Below are 22,123 nucleotides of genomic sequence, written 5' to 3' on the forward strand. Positions count from 1 at the left end.
TCAACAACATACATCACTAATCATTAACAACAACTACTAATAACAATCATATAACCATAGCAATAAATTAAAAGAAATTTAATAACTGAACAATCGTTTATTGCAGTGTTTATGACAATTGTAAAATAAAAGCTTACCAGTCATATTAAGGTTTGATGAAACACTCTGGATTCGTCGGTTTCTATTTTCAACCTTTGCCTTGTGGTTCTAGTTGGGACAATCATAAATCAATTAAATAACTAGTCAATTATTTTCAATAATATATATAGTTTAAAAACACAATAAATTATTCATTTTCTGTAATTTTATGAAAGATTAAATATACTTTCCTAATAAAATTAGAAATAAAAATGACTGTACTGAAATGAATGTAGTAAATTCTTAAATTGTGTACAATTTTCAAATTTATATAACACTATATAGCTACATTTGATTTATTACCTCTGCCTCCTGTTCCAACTTGCCCTGGGCAACCACCAGACGTAATTTGGTAGCCTTAAGATTCTGCAACTCTGCTGTTTGGCGACTGATCTTCCTTTCATTCTAAAAGACATACGTTTCTGGTATTATAATCTTTCAAAAAATTCTGAAATATTTTTCATAAATTCTATACGAATCAGCATTATATACTAATCAGCATAAATTGTATACTAATCTGCATAAATTCTATACTAATCGCCATAAATTCTATACTAATCTGCATAAATTGTATACTAATCTGCATAAATTCTATATAAATCTGCATAAATTCTATACTGATCTGCATAAATTGTATACTAATCTGCCTGATCTGCATAAATTCTATACTGATCTGCATAAATTGTATACTAATCAGCATAAATTCTATACTAATCTGCATAAATTGTATACTAATCCTCATAAATTCTATACTAATCTGCATAAATTCTTTAATAATTATCTAACATCCCTTAAAACCTGTAACTTGGATATGTAATAAATAATCTGCATAAACTGCATTATATTATACCAAAAATAATATCTAGTATTTCTATGTAAGTAGCATAAGCAGCATAATTTGCATAAGCATTAGCATAATTTCCATAAGCACCTGTTTAAGGCTTGCCGCCTTCTCATCAACTTTTGACTTGTGTTCTCGAATCATCGCTCTTAACTCATCCGTAGTACCTGAAGGAAAATAAACTCGTTTAAAATATGATAATCAATCCATCAATCACTAATTAATAAACTTTTTGAATTGTGCTTTACAACCTAAAGGAAAGGAGCATTACAAAATGTAGTTCAAAATTATAAAACATCGTGAGTGGATTTCCCGTACGATTAAAAATCATAACGGTACTGGGTTTGGTCTACAGGAGTTCGTGCTTCGAACAGGTCATTCCAATCATAGAAGAAGCCTTTTGATGTAGAAAGTGTACCTATTAGCATAGGTTTTGCCCAGATCGAAAATAACTCCGGCTATATAAAATTGATTATAAGATTGAAAAATTTCGTGCTTCGAACAGGTCATTCCAATCATAGAAGAAGCCTTTTGATGGAGAAAGTGTACCTAATAGCAAAGGTTTTGCCCAGATCGAAACTAACTCCGGCTATATAAAATTGATTATAAGATTGAAAAATATTAACCTTATTATTGTAGTAATTGCTGCAGAAAATTAACTGTTCAAAAAATTAAGGAAAAGGTAAAGGTAGAATTTGAAAGACTTCCTAGTTCACTTTGGTAAGCACTATATAAATCCATTATTATTATCATTATTATTATTATTAACTTGCAATGTCATTGTGCTTAATTGTATATGGGCGTGGTCCCTGACTACCTAGCCCATCATATAGAGGAGCTTATAATAACTTCTTCATTCCACAATAACTGAGGCTGAATGGAACCATATCATTGGCGTAACCCACTACTTATTCAAAAGATGCACTGGGTTCATTAAAGTGCACAAAAGTTAAATGTGTACACTGGTTAAGGCTGTAGTTAGCAGCACCCCTGCCTTACCCCTTAGCAGCTCAACTTGCCAAAATTTATCTCAAATATAAATAAATAAATCAATACCTTGGAAAATCTCTTCTAAACTTCTCTCTAATTCTCTTTGGTTGTTTACAAGATGTTCCTTATCACTTTCAAATTTTGCTGAAAAAAAAAAAAAAAAAACATTAATCATCTGAACATTTTCTAGATTATTTGTTATTCCTATCATACTCATCCAATAATGTGGACAAACCAGTAGAAAAAAGGAATGGGAAAAAGTATCAGTGTGGATATAACCCAGTACCTTTAGATTATAAAGATTGCCAGCCCCTTACCCATCAATCAAAGTTAGAATATAAAAGGGTGGGTAGCTAACAGATAATGTTCTTTGACTGTAAAATATTGAAGAGAAACAGAAAATTTGATAACATACCAATTTTACTTTCTAGGTCAGCAATATCCCCTTGTTTGGTGATGATTGTTTTCCGCCTTTCCTATTCAACAACAAAAAAAAAAATTAGTTAACACCAGTAATAATAAATATATAAGTACGGTAGTTACAGATATTTCAGTTTTTGTAGACATGTAATATTTTTATAGTCTTCCATTACCAAACAAAATGATGTTACTTTTTTTTTTATACTATTCAAACTTGTAATTCTTGCAATATGATATAAATTATACTTTAAATTTCAGATTATGTATCTTATTTCATTTTAACCAAAAGGTCTACTGATTAATCTCAGATAAGATAGTATAATACATACTCCAAGTATCAAAATGCACACCATTGTGTCAGGATTCAATGCATTTAATTAAATAAAAATAGAATAAGCATAATTTTAAATTTTAGATTCATCATCTTGTTGAAAATATAAATATCCTTAAAGCAATTCATCCTGTAGTTGGGCATGCATGTAGCTGCCTCAACAAATCAAAGAGCGACTTCAGCTCTACTAGTTGTTGAATATCGTAACACCTTGAAGCCAAATGGGCTTAATCTCGAGAAGGAAGCCCATCTCGAATTGAAGCCCCTCTTAAGTTTAGAAAATTAGCCTCAAAAAGAAGTTCATCACGAAAATGGGCTTCTTTTTAAGACAGCATAGGTTTCTTTTCAAGATAGTACAGTACATACACTGTACATGATTTCAAAATAAATTAAAAACACGCTTGGTTTATATAGTAGATTAGGTGATTTTAATGCCAGTTAATACACTCCAATGATACAAAATGATGTTACAGTGGCCCTATTCATTGTGTTATACTACTAATTCCCAAAATTTACAGCATTCATTTTGAAAAGAAGCCCCCTCTCTTTACTTTGCAAAAGTAGACTTGAAAAGAAGCCCATCTTGAAAAGAAGCCCACCCAAAGTTCGCGAAAAAAAGAAGCACAAGGCCTCAATTCGAGGTTTTACAGTGTATGCATCTTGTATATTAAGGAAATCATCTTAACCACCGGGCTACAGCTGCACTATTAACACAAGTCCATTTGAGATTGTAACTGAAATATTTTATGAAGAAAACTCTAACCTCGAGTGGACTCAATTTGTCAGCGATCTCAACAACTTTGTCCTTGGATACGTCAAGCCTTGTGCTCATGCTCTCTAGGTCCTTTTCAAGCTGAAGGGGTAAAACGATAAGGGGATAAAAAGTTCCAAAATGCTAGATCCTTTATTTTCAATATTCCCTCTTACTCAAGAAATTATTGGAGGAGTTTAATTGACCCTATTTTCGGATGGTGGTAGTTAGTTCAAACAATGGTGCTCATTCTCAACCCTAAAGATTAAAACCAGAGGTATAACTTAATGAATATGCATTGGTTCTAAAAGTTATTATGACTTTACTACAGAACACTTCAAAATTTTGCTACTTTATAAAAAGTTTTCATAAACTCTTTTTATTTTGTATTAATTAGGTACGTTTAAAAAACATGTTACTCTAGTTTACCGTAAATGCTAAAATATGCACAGCAGCACTTATAATATTTTTGGAGGCTTCAGTCCAGCACTTATTCAAGAGTGGCGCTTATAAAATAAAATGGCGTGGCGCTTTCCAGGCCCGTTCCCATGTTACCTATCTCACGTATTTCCGTAGTTCAGCAGGCCTATCATAGGTCCTACATCATCGTACATAAACATTTGTAAAGAAATGCTCGTGTCTCCATTGTGTTATTTACTCATTTCAAAACTGTATACCTTGTATTTAAAACCCTGTTTCTCAAAGTGTTTTATTACGCACAGGGCAATAACATACACTGAATTAAGCACTGCAACGCGTACTTGAGAGTGGCGCTTAGCAAAATAAAATTAGAGCGGCGCTTATTCAAGCATTTACATCATGCAACTTAATGTTTAGTAATTTTTTTCCCCAGGACTATACAAGCTCCAGTGCCACGTTGGGGAAGCTTCCCTCTCCCAGAATGAGATCCTAAAATTTATCAATCTATGCTCTAGTCAGGGGAATCTGCCTTCCAATCAGGGGCACCGTCACCACTGACCATCTCCTAAAACTATGGGGGGGGGGGGGCGGCTCACCGCAATAGATCTGTCCTTATTCTCCTTCAGATATCTCAATTCAGTGTTATAAATTTTCACTTGGTCTGCCTGCAAAAAAAAAAAAAAAAAAAAAAAAAAAAATTGAAATATATTGAAATGATGTTAATTTTAGGCATTCATGCACAACATCAGCCTCAGTGACACCAGGATCTGCCAGTGTTGTTAGATGCTGGCATCTACACATGTAATGAGTGTCAGTCGAACGGAATGTTTAGTGATCTTGCCACAATTTTTTTTAAAATTTTATTTTATTCAATTTCCAGGGGAAAAAAAATTACACAAAAGTACCTTAGCTCCTGAGGGTGACCAAAAGTAAAAGATTAAAAAAATTGTTCACTGTCGAGAGAGTGCATTTAGGGCTAAGTATTTTATTTATCATTATGAATATTAGCAATGAACTTGCCTGGGTCTTCCTGACACTGCGGATACTTTCTAAAGCTTTGATGTATCTAGTAGCAGCGAAGATCTCATCAAACTTGGTCTTCAGAGTTTTGCCTTCACTTAAAGGCCTAATGAGAAGAAAAACCCTCAAACATTAACACTCTGACCGCCAGGGGTTTGAAACTATAGTATCAGCCACCGCCAGACTTTTTTAGCAAATTCTAATACTCTTCCGAAGCTAATTGAGAGTGTGTATGTGATCAGATTGACATGTAGTGAACACTACAAGAACTACCAACATTTTAGCTTTACTATGGTACCAAACACTTTATTCCAATCACAATCTGTGACCCGTAACAGTAAAATGAAAATGACTCACTTTTGGAGATTTACGCAATTTTGCACAACGAAGCTGAGATAATCACGATTTCGTGAAAGTAAATCAATACCGCTCTACGCTAATATAAACAATCAAATAGTGAAATACTTACTGTCCAGACTGAATATAGTGTTCAAAGTGTTAGTACATGTAGGTAATTACCCCATATATTGGATTCCGTAAAAAAAACCTGAAACACGGAGATCTCTGTGTTTGCGGTCAAGTGTTGCATTACCAAACACGGATATCTCCGTGGTTTGCCGAGCAGAGTGTTATAAATCATTGACCCTTAAGCGACCTTCCTGGGAGGCAAGTTTCATGGCCTGTTCACACTGGACTAATTATGGTACGCTAACTAGCGCCTTGGTTAGTTTTACAGGAAAAAGTCTAGTGTGATCGCGGCTTTAGTTTAACAGCACCAAAAATGACACAGTTAAGAGAGTCACCAATGTCATGATTAAATAGAAAATATTACAAATCCACTATTTTTGACAAAAGTTCCGCTAGAAATCTTGGCAAACATCGTATTCAGAAAAGTCGACTCATTTTTTAAGATCAAAGCATTGGAGTAGCACTGTAAAATTCTTCGGCTGTCGAGATTCTACGGAGAATGCAAAGACTAGACGTACACACAATGGATTGTTTTTACGATTCGTTCGGACTGCCACCAAAAATCAGCAGGCGGTGTCGCATCGTCTAGCGCTCGCAGGGAGCGGAGTTCACCGGCCGACGTTCATATAACCGTTCTGTCACACAATGAAGTGAGTGCCCTGTTTTAAAACAAGGTAACTCTATATCTCTATAATATAATGTTTTTTTGTAACAATTTGATCAGATATGCCAAAAATTCTTACCAGTTCGAGTCTTCCTGATGACAGAAGATAACATTGTTCAGGACTGGCTTTGATACTCCAAGTGATGTCTCCATCTATAAATTTAATCACACTCAATGTTATCATAAATTAATATTATCAATTACCATTTTAATTATTTACCTTTATTAGCATTATTAAAGTAATACTAATGTGATAAAATATATTATTAATAATATCATAGCGCCTTCCACATTAAAAACCTTCTCAAGGCGATTTTAGCAAACCAACAAAATAATTAATTGATTGATTAACAGATGCAAACGAGAAGGGGGATGGTTTACACCTCCGATTTTGAGATGGCATCAACACCACTACCATTGTACCCATCATCCTCCTATAGAGTACTGCAGTGTTACGTCATAATACCGCATGATACTACTCCGTTGCTATCGTTGCAAAATGCGTTCAACCCGACACCATTTTCTCCACTAACAAACCACTGATCCCAATTTCTAACGTAATTATTAAGATGTTGTATCTTACTTTTGCTTTGTAAATTTTAATTGATGATTAAACGTGTGTTCGATAACTAATATAATGTGAGCTTTTGTGTTTTTAGTACATTTTGATGGAAAATATTAGATTTTAAAATGCCTATTCCAGAAAGCTTATGAAGTCATTCAGGCGTAATGAAAGGTAACCAACGTCTGATGACCACAGAGAGCGCCACCTGGAGTCGTGACAACACGACTGTGGTACTCTATATACCCATCATCCTTCTATTACATTATTAGGAAACTGTGAATGAAATATACACGGATTTGGCAAAACAGTGCGTTTTAATATGTTTATGATTACAAAATTGTTGATGTTAACACTATCATTATTATAACAAGTAGTTAGGGCATATAGTGATCTTTCAATTCACAACGACTTAGAATGGGAACATTAAGACGTCATGTTAATTTAACCGTGCATGTCTGAATAATGATGTGCGTTACATTCTCTCCTAAAACGGTTGTTGTTGTTTGTTTAGGCCAGAATGAAAACTGTACTCTTTTAAACACTGGTGTGTCAGTCTTTGTGGTAAAAATCTCTGGGTACATTAAATGGAAAGAGACTTACAATAGAAAGTAGAGCACAAGCGATACCAGTCAGGTATGAGTGAATTCGTTCTAGATTCTTTGTTCTACTGTAATTTATCTATCGTTATCATCAGTGATGTTATCTATTCGGGGGTACTGTGTATTAGGCTGTTGGGCGGGAAATATCTGTAAGGGGATAAGGGCAGAATTGAGAGGATGCTGGGTAGGGTGGGGAAAGTAACTGGTTCGTGTGTGCAGATGCTTGACTCCGTTAGATCACAAGTTAAGCGTCATCAATACTTTGGTAGACAGATGCGACAATATAGTTACAACAGAAGACGACAAACATGCGCATATGGACTGTTACAAGTACTCATTCTACCTGGCTGGGATACGAGATTACAATCTATTTAAGATAATTTAATATTGTATTTTTAGATAATAAAGAAATTTGTATTTTGTATCGTGAAACTCTCTACTGCTCGCAAGCTACTGCTGGGATGAAGGAATATGGACACCAAGAAATATTTAACAAGTTCCTACAAAAAAAAATAATGCATACCTCCCTGTTAATCTCCACACACTTTGAGCTTGTACTTGTTCGCTGAAACAAAAAGATACAAAGTTATTTTAAATGGTAGTTTATTTAAGACTAATTTAATAAGACTTGACACAAGCTTTCCAGCACATAGTGTTAAGGCAGTTAATGAACCTACATTATTCTGATCGGTTTCCAACAATTGTAAATTGAGTTTGTGAATTCACTTTATTCACTTGAATTCCTAACTGTGTTGAATATCGAAAGGTCCACTGATTAATCTCAGATAAGATAGTATAATAAATAATCCAAGTATCGAAATGCATGCCATCGTGTTGGGATTCAATATTTCGACATTAATAATGTCATCATCAGGATGATGATGACATAATCATTCCTGATGATGACATAATTAACATCGAAATATTAAATTCCACACGATGGCGTGCATTTCGATACCTGGAGTATGTATTATACTATCTTGTGTTGAATATGCATTTTAATTTGTACTTGTTTAATTATTTGCATATCGATGTACTGATTAAAAAATTTAAAATAAAAGATAATTGTTCGCATCCTGACTTAAAGAACTACTAGGCGTTGTCCTGCACATATGTATGAAAATGAATTTTTTATAATTATTCCAATGGTTATAAGTATTATTGTATATAAACTCTATAGTGTCTATTACGATAACCATCTTTAAATGTACCAAAAGGGAGCTATTGATTGCACGATGACGGTAGAATGCAGAACGTAATGACGTCACATAAAGTAACCTGCGCATGTGAGAACATTGAGGTCTCATTGTCGAATGGATTCTAGGATGCAATTTAGCCAAATAACTACGTTGTGCAGAGGACACAAGATAGTGACGCATGAGCGAATAAGTTCCAGTGTCGCGTTGTCGCACAAAACAAAACCTTCTTATTATCATCATTTAGCATACCTCCCCATGCTGGTTGATTCTGAATATCGTTCCTTCAAGAGTCTTAAACTCCACTCTACTTGCCTGTGAAAAAAAAAACCAAAATGGTTATTGGCTAAGTGAGAGTGGCTTAGCTCAGTCAGCTAAACTGGTGGTAGCCACTGTGTGTGCGCTGAACCGTGGAGATCTGTAGGTTCTCGGTTCAATTTGCCCAATGCTGCTTTCCTTGTGTTTCAACTGGAGGGCTGAAACGCAAGTTACGATAGCGCACCGTCTTTCAGATGAGATGTTTGAACCGTTGGTCCTGTGTGCATTATGGCTTTATGTGCACGTTAACGAACGTACACTCTTTGGAAAAGAGTAGGGGATTGTCTCCCAATGTACTGCCAAATTCACCACCAGAAGGACCCCACTGGAAACAAGTCTTTGTTCTTAGTGGGTCATCCTAGGTGTGATTTACACCAAAAAAATTATTTTGGCATTCAGAAAGCAGATATAGCAAGAAAATAATATTTGGTATATCATTTCCAAGGCCATGTTTATGGACTACGTACCTAGAGTGGAGTGGGTTATCACACCAAATGGTTTGGATTACCTCTACGTCAGAGCTACCAGATTTCGAAGCTAAATCAAGTTTAGTAACAAAAAATACCCTAAACATGATATTTTGCATGTAGCTGTAACTTCAACAGACAAAAAATAAATTAATATGGGCATAACATTAATTATGATGTCACTTGTTGGTAAAGGTGCCCTGTACACATGTACCTTCTGTGTAGCAGTGAGATTTCTTGTAACTACCATGGACTTGTTGGCTATATCAGTAAATCGGATTTTGACCTGTGCTTTGACCTCTGACTCGTCAGCCACCTGTGTGTAAAGACGTTAAGAATCATCCAATCAAAATCCAAGATATAAAAGTTTGCATATATGTTTACATTTTAAGATTTTGGATGATTTTTTAAATGGTAAATCAATGCATTGGATGTTTTATTTACTAAATGCAATAAAAATCCTTAAAATTGACTTGGTGACAAAGAGTTACACATATGTTGACTTTACAAGGGCAAGAATGAGTGGAAGGTTTATGAGAATGAGTACAATAATGCTAAAATGCTGTGAGCCCAGACCTTGGAGGGCACAGGATGTTCGTCAGCAATTTTTCTCCCAAACTGTCAATGAGGGCCTTTTTAAGGAGCAGAATGTGTATTAAAAACACATCAAAATATTCCCTTAACACATTCATTCATAAAATACAATGGAAACATCTTCTTCCTTGGACAGAACTTTGATTAAAATAGTTATAAAAACATTTAAAAAGCTTTGCCAAAGTTACTGTTATTCCATTATTATTATTATTATTATTGTTATTATTATTATTATTATTATCATTATTATTAAAATTGTCATAATAATTAATATAAACATAAAAAAAATCACTCCTTTACAAAAAAAAAAAAAATCAAACCAAAGTAATACAGGCATAAATAAAATAAAAATATAAAGAACAATTGCATACATTATTGCAATTTCAATTACCATCATTTTTATTAATTATTATTATTATAATTAAAACTATCATAATCATAAATCATAATCATAAATACTAATGCAGGCACCACTTTTCCCACATGGTAGTAGGACCTTGTAGAATTTTGTTTACGTTTATATTTTGTGATTGGGCATATAATACAAACAAACAAACCAGACCAGCCTACCTTTGGATCGTGCACGAAAGAGCTTCCTTTAATACCTGGTGGCATATCACCAGTTGTTATATACTTCAAACATTCGATGATAGTCTAGTTAAAAAAAAAAAAAATTAAATATCGTGTTACTGACATTTTCAAAATCAACCTACACAAATACATTCCCAGGTGGCATATCGCCAAGTTAAATACTTAAAATAGTCAATAATAGTTTTTAAAAATACAGTTATAACGTGTTGATAGAATTATTGAAATTGTACCATAAAAACATCCCCATTTCGACCGGTACCTGATTAATAGGCTCAGGTGGCATATTCAGTAATGATCTCTACTCTATAGGGATTACCACACCAAGATATGTTCAGTTTATGCTTAGCTTGGTAGCATTTTTGTATTTAAGGGGTGTTTACCACAGTGGCAAAACTTGGGGAGGGGATCGGTGTGAACCCGCCCTATATCTGCCCCTACAACTGCATACCGTTTTTCCAGCGCCATTTTGGCCAACGATAAGGGTCAGCGGACTGAAGAACTCGACGACCTGCATGTCCCCATCGTCCTGACCAAAGCTTCGTATACCTTGGATGCTCAGTTTATTAATGGAGGACATTGTATAATCCGCTCAAAATTCAGTGTCTTGATTAGAATCGTGTGCTGAGGCAGCTCTGGTGGTCACTTTGTGTCTGGTGCAAAGGAAGGAAAAAAGAATATCATTCAGTTTCATAAGTTATTCACATTCTAGTCAACTTTCCCCCAAGCAAACTCGCAATTACAATATCGCCCCCACCCTACAAACTTGCCCCACCCCCGCCTATAAAAATCGCCCACTAACAAACTTACCCCTAACAAATGACTTTCTGTATTTCACTGACATACAGTAGTTTGGCAGAACTAGAGTCATTGTTAGGGGACAGGTTTGTTATTGGGCGAGTTTGTTCGGAGAGAGAGTTTATAGGAAGTTAACTGTATACTCAGAAGGGGAAAATTTTTAGGGATGAGTGTTCCCACAGGTGAATTTTCCAGTGGAGAGTTTGTTAGGGGGTAAGTTTGTATGAGGCAAATCTGACAAGTGGGGGGGGGGAGCGTTTGTAGGTGGCAAGATTTTAAAGACGTGCGAGTTTTGTAGGGAGCGAGTTGACTGGTTCCCAGATAATTCAAATAAACAGTTTTTCCGTAATATCTTGGTATAGCAATTTATTGCAATCAAAGCATAAATGTTAATATCTATTCAAGCTGTGAATATTGTTCCGCCGATTTTGAAGTTAATCTGAGGATTTGATTGGTGGAGATGACTTTAACCTAACTTGAGTCACACTACCTTAATACACTACGGCATGAAAATATCCATAATGTTTATTAACCTTCTCCAGTCCGCCCCATTACCATTGCCTGAGGCTGTACCAAAGCTGAGAAATTACATCATCTACACTAAATGTCAGGTTTTTTCTGGGTGCAGGCATTTTATTTGGTCTGAATACAGGAGGCCCTCTACATAAATACTCCTACATCACTCTCAAAAAATCCTATACTGTGTGTTGCAGGCTGATGTCATGCATGTCTGGTCTTGCTACAATCACATATTGCGTCACACACGCACAGTCACAATTTATGTTAAATTGTTTTGTTAACTGAATGTCCAAGTTTATATTGCTCTGAAACCAATTTTAATTGTGTTCTTTGATATATTTATTCATATCTAGTTTTGGTATTGAGTACCAAAATCTTGTATTGTATGAGTATTTTTGACCATAATGTCTATATACATGGAATGGAATGGATTTGATGTAAACACCAAGGATAGCCCACGAAAGTCTAGAAGAAGACTTATTTCCAGTTGGGTCCTTCTGGTGGTGATTGGGCAGTACACCGGGAAACAATCCCCTACTCTTTTCCGAAGAGTGTACAGCGTTCTTTAACGTGCACACGAGCCATAAATGCACACGGGACCAACGGCTTAAACGTCTCATCCGAAAGACGGTGCGCTATTGTAACTTGTATTTCAGCCCTCTAGCTGAAACAAAGGAGAAGCAGCGATGGGAATTGAACCGGGGATCTAGAGATCTCCACGGTTCAGCGCACACACAGTGGCTACCACCAGATTAGCCGACTGAGCTAAGCTGCTCTCATTAAGGTACCTATGTCTATATAATTATAATGATAATTAGTTACTTGTAATAAATTAAAATATTATTTAATTAGTAATAAATGCTTGAATTTTAATGAGTTTCACTTTATTTGTCCTTGTAGTATGCTTTCAAATTCTTGCTATTTTATTGAAATATGTCTATACAAAGAAGTTAAGGCAGTTTTTGATAATTTTGCAAGAAAAAGGTCACATACTTTTCTATTGTTTACATTAGTTTTGAAGGACCAAAATTAGGCATAATTAATCAATTCTTAAATTGTGTAACTTTGTTGAAATTTGACAGAGGACAATGATGATCTTGATGTCAATATAATGCTACATTACTGCTCTTTCAAATGGTATTGGCTGCAAAGGAATTCCTTGCATATTTTGTCACATACTAAGAACACATAAAAAATTTTTATTAGATATCAGCATTTTTAGTCGATTTTTATCACATTTTTAGGCGGCTAAAAAATCAAGGTCGGGCGGTGACGCTAAATAACTGTATTTATTTTTTTGGCCTTATCACTCTTTCTTTTTTAAATTAATAATGGAGGGCCATTTTTTTTTTTTTTAATCGGAACAATAGATTATTTCGCTTTTGTTTTTATTGATGAGAGAGGGACTGTTTATATTTGTTCTGTAATACTATAGTAAATATTGTATAAAAATTGGTTTAATTTTATAGTTTCTTAAAGAAATTGTATATGAAGTCACAAAATTGCATTGTTTAATATTTTTATGCTGTTGAAATAATTGACGCGGGAAAAAGAATTTTTTTATTTATTCCCGCATCAACATTTCCCTAATTTTTGATGCGGGCGGGAGTGATCATCTAATAAATTTTTCTATTTTCCCTAAAGGCTTAAGGCCTAACTAAGGCCTAGCCTATGAAAAATTGGGAATAGGCCTAGACCTAACTAATACCCGATTCACACGTGTTAAAGTTAAATTTAACAAAAAGTAACAAATTGTAACCGAGCTATCTCCCAAGTTTTTCCTACCAAGATATAAAGCATTCACACGCGTCTGTAAAGGTAATGCCAAGGTAGTGTAAAAGTTATTCAGTGTTTATTCAATTAATCATTTTTGCCCTTGCTGCAATATAGGCCTAGCCTAGGCCTAGTTGAGAACCCCTATCACAGATGGACTGTTGAACTCACCATCACAGTAAACATTCGAAGTAATCAATGCACTTTAACAACTGCTGTACTACTACTACTAAACTAGGCCTAACTTCCGACGTTTCTGTCGACTCTTGATAATACTAGGCCTAGAACACCATCCTAACGTTCATTTATGTATGTCTTCTTCTACCATTCTAATTAACATCGATAACAAGGGTAATTCATACATTATTGAGATTATTATCTATTTCTATTGGATCGGAATTGTCTGCAGAAAAAAGAAAATTTGAAGAACCCCCAGAAAAACAGTAGGTTGTTGTTGCATTGAAATTCCTGCGCATGCCGCAGATCCATCCATGCTACATCTCGGGAGCTTTATTACCAGCCTCAGCGAGGCTGGTAAAGATTACTGAGACGTTCCGAGATTTTACAAGGATATTACATGGAGGTAATTTCACACTGCCGTAAAATGTTACTTTTGGTTACATTTTGTTACATTTGTATGTGTGAATCGGGTATAAGGCTATCATCTATCCATCAGGTAAATTCCCAACAACTTTGTGAATGATGGAAATTCCCAATAACTTTATTTTTTTTTGTGTAGAATCCAAACCTGGGAATTCCACACCAATGCAGTTAAATTATTTTGCTAAAATGATGGGATCCTCTATAAAGGAATAATCCATCAACCCTAGACTGTATTGACATTAATGATAGGCCTAGACCTAGTCCTCTCTATCTAGCAATGTACCTATTAATATTAAACAGGTCAATGCTCTAGCTAATTAATAATAAAAGAGGGCCTAGGTAGACCTACCTACCTATCTAGGTAGGGAGGTCAGCAGTTTTTCATTATGCCTGGACTGGTTTGTTAGTTAGGCCCCTGCTATATACTATGCTACTATTATAGTTAACAAGGAAGGTTCTGTTCGTCGTCAGTCAGCAGCAGACAATCATCAAAAAGCGATATATTTGCGATCTAAATACCTTTATAATTTACCTCTTTTAAAAATACTATACCCTAGGCCTTTAATATACTCCGTCCATTTCGCGGTAACGGTTTTCAAGAACCATCATCAAAGAGCATATAACAGAAAGAAGAGTGTCCACTGCTATTCTTAATGCCCGCGAGTCAGCGTGACGCCCGATCCGCTGTATGGGGAAAACGCCCCTAGCGTCTGTTGTGGATGCATGAGTTGAGCCGAGTGATGGCAGCATATAAATACAGTAATTTAAGACCTGTTTGAAAAGAGTGCATAAAGTCAAATTGCTATATCCACTTTTCAACGAAATATAAAGGCAAGACTTTATAAGAATAACATTATTGGAAAATATGCTATGTATTGTGGGTTTTTTGAAAGTTTACTTTACATCACAATAGTATTTTGAATGTTGATAAAAGAAAAAGCCTGCTGGGAGTTTATAAGAAAAAATTTAATATGCCTCTCACTATGCTAGACTGAGACGACTATTCATTATAAACAATCATCCATCCATGCATTGGTATTCGAAATATGTAATTCTTATTAAACAGCATATTAAACATATAGTTAATGATGTGTTTACTTTGACTATGATTATGTTCTTCAGCCCTTCCTCAGTCTGGTATGTAAATATAACATATAAACTCTGAAAGTAAATTTACGTAGTTTAGATCAATTAAAATGGACATAGTAATCCTTATTATTAATCTTTCTATTTAACATAATTCAATCTTATTGCTTTATTTAAATATTATCATATATTATTAAACGTTAACGATTACATTATTTCATATAATGTATTTTTCAAATAAATATCTAAACAATTTCATTAGAGAAGTATAAACTCTGAAAGTAAATTTACGTAGATTAGGTCAATAAAAATGGACATAGTAATCCTTATTATTAATCTTTCATTAACAATAATAACTTTTTCAATCTTCTAATCAAATTTATATATTTATATAGTTTCGACGTAGGCAAACCTTGCTAAAAAAGTATCATTCTCCATCAAAAGGCTTTTTCTATGAGAATGACCTGTTCAAAGCAGGGGGTGCTCTAGGATATGGGGGTGGGGGCTAAGATGTCCGACTAAGTTTTTATGGGGGATAAGTATTTATGGGAGTAACTATAACGAGCCGCGTTATCTGAAGGCCGAAGGCCTGAGCCGGGGTGGGTATGGGTGGGGGAGGGGGTGTGCCCTTCTCCCAAAATGAGATTTTTTTTAAATGGGACAAGTCTAGATGGCCGGAAATGGCACTGTCAGATTTGAAAAATACAAGTTGATAATTAATATAAAATTGTTAGTTGTTGCTATATACAGTACTACTCTCAAGTCAATAAACACGCATTTCATAGTACTTAGTATTTCAACACTATTTTAATGTATCATGATAAAAGCATTAAGACGTTAAATTAAACTCGATTCACCATTGTTATGTTCTGCTTGACTGACAGACAGACCCAGACGAAGCGATTGCTGAGACAGATTTGGCTTGGCGTAGGCAGTAGGCCCTACAGTACTGGGATGGGAAAACTAGGCCTATTTTTTTTTTTTTGTTTTTGTTTTTTTTTGTTTTTGGTCCGACTATCCGACAAGCTTTGGCCGATGGGTGGGCTTGACCAGACCGATGGGGGGGAGGACCTTAATCCCCTTCCCCAAACCACCCCAAACCACCCCCAACTCCCTTACTGGCGCCTTAGCAAAAGGCAAACGTGAGGATTAGCAAAAGGCAATTGTGAGGATTAGCAAAAGGCAAACGTGAGGATTAGCAAAAGGCAATTGTGAGGATTAGCAAAAGGCAATTGTGAGGATTAGCAAAAGGCAATTGTGAGGATTAGCAAAAGGCAAACGTGAGGATTAGCAAAAGGCAATTGTGAGGATTAGCAAAAGGCAATTGAAGGCTTAAGTGTTCAACAGTAAATGCAGTACCGAGCACATTAAAACTACACTGCATCTAAAATGTATATTTCCGGAGTGTTCAATGAAAGTACAACGTGAACGTTTATAAGAAAAGGACAATTATGAAGTGACACTTAACAAATAGGCCTACGGATTATGAGAAAACAATATTTTAGTTTATATTGACCGAAGGTGAAATTAATTTCATTATGCATTAACATAACAGAGTTTATTAAATCAATGGTCAATTGCCGGCACTTTTATAGCGGTGTCATCAAAAGTATTACTAAGATTAATTAAAATAAGGACATGATATTCCTAAACCCAGCTGCATAAATAGCTAGGTATTAAGCGGGTAGGTCTAAAAGGTATACGATAGCAAACCAACTTATTTTTGTACAGTAGTTCACTTCACTTAAAACCAAGATATATTTATAGACGCTTGAACTTATAAACCTATTACCCTCCTTTTTAAATAGTATGACTTCCTTAATGGGATCTAGGCCTAAGACCACTTCCTCCACGTTTCATCAAAACTAAACTTTTAAATGGGTTCTGTTTTTGTCAACAAGCCAATCAAAACGGTATTTAGGCACACGGTGTAGGTAAATATTACTTTTCAAACAAACAAATCATTCGTACTGTTATTTTTTAACACCACAATCAACCAATAATAATCATAGTATTTGTTGTTATTAATGTTAGTCAATGGCAGCTTTGACTGAAAAGCCAAGTCGGCCACGAAATGTCAGACAAGCGTCCATCTTTTTATTTCACAATTTCCAAAATTCTGCACGATAATACAAAATAGGCCTATCAAGGTAAGGTGAAGGATATAGGAGAATAAGAAAATAATGATAATAAATAAAATGAAATAAGAATAATATTTTGTAAATCAATCTCCAATCTTTGTAGACTTTCAACAATAATTTGTCTGTTTGGTATTTGTTGCGCGCGCGCGCGTGTGTGTGTGTATGTGTGCATGGGGGTAGGCCTATACCTCCATGGTATGTGTGTGTGTATTTTTTACTGGTTTTATACCATTTTTGTAATCCGAGTTATTTAGCCGTTTTGTTTGAAAATTGTTGAGTCCTGAAAGACGCAACATTACCAGGTCTACTGTAAAGCGTAGTGCCTACAGTGTCCACTCTGAATTCTCTCCGATCCAAACGATGAAATCACTCTTAGAACAGGAATTTTTGAATTGTTTTACTATTTAAAATAGTAAAAATGTTAAGCAATCACTTTAGGGAATGAAATTTTCAATTCTGTAATTTTATTAAATAAAAGTGAGCCGTAGGGTATATATAAAATTTCACACCCTTTTGCATTCACAGAGAAGCTCATCAATACGCTGTTTACGTAAGTATGGCGACACAATATACATACGAAAGATATGAAGACATTACCGTAAATGCTCGAATATGCACCGCTCTGAAGCGCCGCAGCGCTTAATCGAGAGTATATTACTTTGTGTGATGAAACACTTTGAGAAACTGGGTTATACAGGCCTCTACAGTGTATTTAGTGTTAAAATGGATAAATAACACAATGAAGACAAGTGCATTTCTTTATAAACGTTTATTTACGAGGACGCAGGTCATATGATATGGTAGGGCCTACTGAATTACGGGAATACGTAAGATAGGTAAGATGGTACCAGGAAGCGAGGGCGCGCTAGCTCGAAAAATAATGCGATAGGGATTTTTAACTACTTGAGCGGGTTTGTTTTTTTGTTTGTTTTTTTTTGTTTTTTTTATAGCTTCATTCTTTTTCAGTATGGTGGCAATTGGGGAGGCAAGCTTCTTTATTTTGGAAGTTGGGGCGTGTGCACCCTCTAGATACGCCACTGCAGAGAGGACGAATTATTATTGAAAAGGAAATAAGGGAGGAAATAGATTCTCACCTAGAATTTAGTCCGAAATACCGAATAGAAAAAAAACCAACAATAATACGATTGATCGATGGTATCCTATATTGAAAATGTATTTAATATTAACTTTATTTTTTAGCACAACAAAAGCATTAAGTTGCAAAAAATAAGAAGAAAATGGAGGATAATTTTGTGTACAAAAAAAAGGTCATAAAAAGCTAGTGACATTTTATAAATAAGTGTATGGTGATTCCAAACTCCAGTGAATTGGCAAAAAATTATAGCGAATTTTGGCTGATCTGAATGATACAAATAATCATTATGATATGTTTTACTCATACCGGTATTATGGGTTAATGTAGGTTTATTACTAACCAAAAAAAAAAAGAAAGAAAGACCGTCCTGTCTATTTAACCCCACAATCAACCAATAAAATATCTTAGTATTTATGTTTAATGTTAGTCAATGATGGCTTCGTCGGAAAGGCAAAGTCCGCCTCAAAATGTCAGACCAAAAAAGGTATGCTGAATCAAACCACAATGAATCGGCCGAAATCATGTCTCCGCTTGAGTTTTGGTTGATTTGAGTTATGTCAATTGACGATATTATTATGGTATAGGTTAATGTTAGGCCTATTATTAACCAAACAAACCCACCATCCGCTCTATTATTAAACCCAAACAATGACGAGGAAATGGGGTGCTGAATCAGTATTGACTAACGGTAGTTGACCTGCGAAAAAGAAAGTGAACTCAAAAGCAGTTAAGTAAAGGGTGAAGACGAGAAAGTAATATTTGCTCAAAACCTAAACCTGTAAAAGCTCCACGCAATTTTTCCCGCTTTTGGTGACTCGTTTAAAAGCTAAAAGTAGTGACACTTTTATATAAGAAACAGGCTCAAATTGCTCTTATCTTGTTCTCATTTTTACACACTTTTCAAATAGAAAATTATTACAGCAGTATATTTCTGTATGGTATTGTGTATAATGGTATTTATTCAAAAGCAGAATTACAAAAACATACGGTAAGACATGGCAGCCAAAAGGCTGAATTGCGAATTATTTTACATCATTTTACATTAAAAAGAGCAAACAATAAAATAAAGTGGGGGGGGGGGACACAACTACAAATCCATTATGGCAATAAGAGATTAAAACATTGCAAGTTTAAAAAACAGGGAGGAACACAATAAAATAAAAATATAATAACATACAGTAAAAAAAACCTTAAAAAACACATTGAAGACAGAGAAAGGTAAAAAATGAATAATAGAATAAAATATATTTAGAATGCAGTTGTTTTATAAAAAAAAAAAAGAGGAACATCAAAAATTCAATTATCACGTAAAAAATATACGCATTAAATATTTAATACAATTTCAGTAGATAAGAAAGAACATCAACAAGTCAATTTATTGTAGAAAAAAAAACCATTGAGAGTGTTTTATAATTGTTGTATAAAAGGAGGAACATCGAAAGCTCGATTGATTACATAAAAAAACAAACTCATTAAAAATAATCAAAATTGCACAATCGATACAATAGAACAAAGAATAACCAAACAAATAAAGATTGCACAAAAAGACTGCAAGAATAACTTTAAAAAAGAGGGGGAGGGGTATCACTGAACCGTCAAGTTACAGCCTGTACCAAACCCCAATAGAAAGTTAAAAATCGATTGAGTTAATTAAGTTAACAAGGTAAGGTACCAATGATTGGACTGTTCTGGTTATTTTTTAATTCTGCAACGAGATATGGTACGGTAAGTTTGTATTGGACCTGGTATCATAAGATTTCACCCTTGGGGGACGGAGCAAGTCATGAAGTTTAGAATATGGGTGAAGAAGGGTTTATATCGCCTATTGCAAAGTTTATCCAAGTGAAATTCAGATAATGCATCATCATAAGATATAGATTTATTACCTAAAGTAATCTTACAGGCCCTTTTCTGGACCCACTCAATGCGGAATTCATTAACTGTGTAAGTCAGGTATTCCACAATTTAACAGCATATTCCAAAACAGGAAAAACAGTACTTATGTAAACAGTAATAAAGACTACAGGAGGAACACCATTGTGTTTAAGGGCTCTTAAAATAAATAATTATTAACCTTTTTGACTTTTTTGGAAACATGTAAATCCCATCTAATATTAGCTTGAAGAATAATTGCAAGTACTTTAACAGTGTCAACTGTTCTCAGAACATGGTCATTGAGAACAATCGATGAAGAAATAAAGTTAGTTTTGCAAAAAGTAATGTCCATCGTACAACATTTCTTAGGGTTATGTTTCATATTGCTACATAAAGTTTAATCATTTAGCGTTGTTGCCCATGATTGAAGTTCTGACTAATTTACAGTTTTACTTTATTGAAAAAATATTTATCGAATGATTATTATTTTTAGTGAATTTAAATCTTTATTTAAACTTTTTTTTTTGGTATTTTTTTTCTCTCGCGGGCCAAAATAAATTGCTCCACGGGCCAAATTTGACCCGCGGGCCGCCTATTAAGAACCAGGGCAATAACCTTAGTAATTGTTAATGTTTTCCACGAAGGTGGCTTCGTGGAAAAGTTCAAGTTCGCCTCGAAATGTCTGACCAAAAGGTACATAGTTGTCATAGAAAATGTAATCACTTTTCTGGGAAAGGTACGTATGTAAAGTGTATGGTGAATCCAAACCACAATGAAACGGCCGAAATTATATCTCGACCTAACACTTTTCAAACATTTTTTTTTATAAAAAGATTCTTAAAATAGTAAAAATGTTAAGCAATCACTTTAGAGAATGAACTTTCCAATTCTGTAATTTTATTCTATAAAGGTGAGCCGTAGGGTGTATAGAATTCGTTCACACCCTTTTGCATTCACAGAGAAGCACATCAATACGCTGTTTACAAAATGATGGAGACACAATTATACATACGAAAGATATGAAGACATTACAGTAAATGCTCGATTATGCAGCGCTTATTCGAGAGTATATTACTTTGTGTGTAATGAAACACAAAAACTGGGTTATATAGGCCTATACAGTGTATTTAGTGTTTAAATGGATAAATAACACAATGAAGACACAAGCATTTCTTTATAAACGTTTATTTACGATAACGCAGGACATATAATATCCAGGTACTTAATTACAGGGAAACGCGAGATAAGTAAGATGGCACCAGGAAGTGAGGGCGCGCTAGCTCGCAAAATAATGCAATAGTGATTTTTAACTACCTGATCGTTATTTTTATCGAAAAGGAAATAAGGGAGGAAATATAGTTTCACCTAGAATTTAGTCCGAAATACCGAATAGAAAAAAAAAACAACAATAATAATACGATTGGTCTTTTATATTGTATCTTGAGAAATATGCCTATATTGAAAATGTATTTAATATTTACTTTATTTTTTAGCAAAACAAAAACATTAATTTGCAAAAAGTAAGAAGAAAAATTGAGGATAATTTCGTGTACAAAACATAAAAGGTCATAAAAAGGTAGTGACATTTTTTTAATATGTTAAATGTATGGTGATTCCAAACTACAGTGCATTGGAAAAAAAATTATAGCGAATTTTGGCTGATCTGAATGACACAAATAACCATTATTATATTTTTTAATTATAGCGGCATTATAGGTTAATGTAGGTTTATTACTAACCAAAAAACAAACAAAAAAGAAGAAGAACGACTGTCCTTTCTATTTAACACCACAATCAACCAATAAAATATCTTAGTATTTATGCTTAATGTTAGTCAATGGTGGCTTCTTCGGAAAGGCCAA

At 34.4% G+C, this 22,123-nt stretch overlaps 1 protein-coding gene across 1 annotated transcript in view; it reads right to left on the reverse strand.

Annotated features, from left to right (window-relative positions):
• LOC117112400 (DNA repair protein RAD50-like) overlaps positions 1-14,743 on the reverse strand; it is a 37,067-nt gene extending 22,324 nt beyond the window's left edge. The window contains exons 1-15 of the mRNA XM_033255474.1: positions 14,596-14,743; positions 10,822-11,023; positions 10,353-10,436; positions 9,403-9,504; positions 8,656-8,718; positions 7,731-7,772; positions 6,123-6,196; positions 4,912-5,017; positions 4,488-4,556; positions 3,484-3,573; positions 2,385-2,445; positions 2,036-2,113; positions 1,070-1,146; positions 442-543; positions 138-207 (exon numbers count right to left, since the gene is read on the reverse strand). Coding sequence (XP_033111365.1) covers positions 138-207; positions 442-543; positions 1,070-1,146; positions 2,036-2,113; positions 2,385-2,445; positions 3,484-3,573; positions 4,488-4,556; positions 4,912-5,017; positions 6,123-6,196; positions 7,731-7,772; positions 8,656-8,718; positions 9,403-9,504; positions 10,353-10,436; positions 10,822-10,950 — 1,147 coding nt within the window. The 5' untranslated portion in view covers positions 10,951-11,023; positions 14,596-14,743. The remainder of the gene's footprint in view (positions 1-137; positions 208-441; positions 544-1,069; positions 1,147-2,035; positions 2,114-2,384; positions 2,446-3,483; positions 3,574-4,487; positions 4,557-4,911; positions 5,018-6,122; positions 6,197-7,730; positions 7,773-8,655; positions 8,719-9,402; positions 9,505-10,352; positions 10,437-10,821; positions 11,024-14,595) is intronic.
• Positions 14,744-22,123: the final 7,380 nt, after the last annotated feature.

This window comes from Anneissia japonica, unplaced genomic scaffold (genome assembly GCF_011630105.1).
Source record: "Anneissia japonica isolate Jap-2015-1 unplaced genomic scaffold, ASM1163010v1 scaffold3735_len701357_cov177, whole genome shotgun sequence".
NCBI classification, from domain to species: Eukaryota; Metazoa; Echinodermata; class Crinoidea; order Comatulida; family Comatulidae; genus Anneissia; species Anneissia japonica.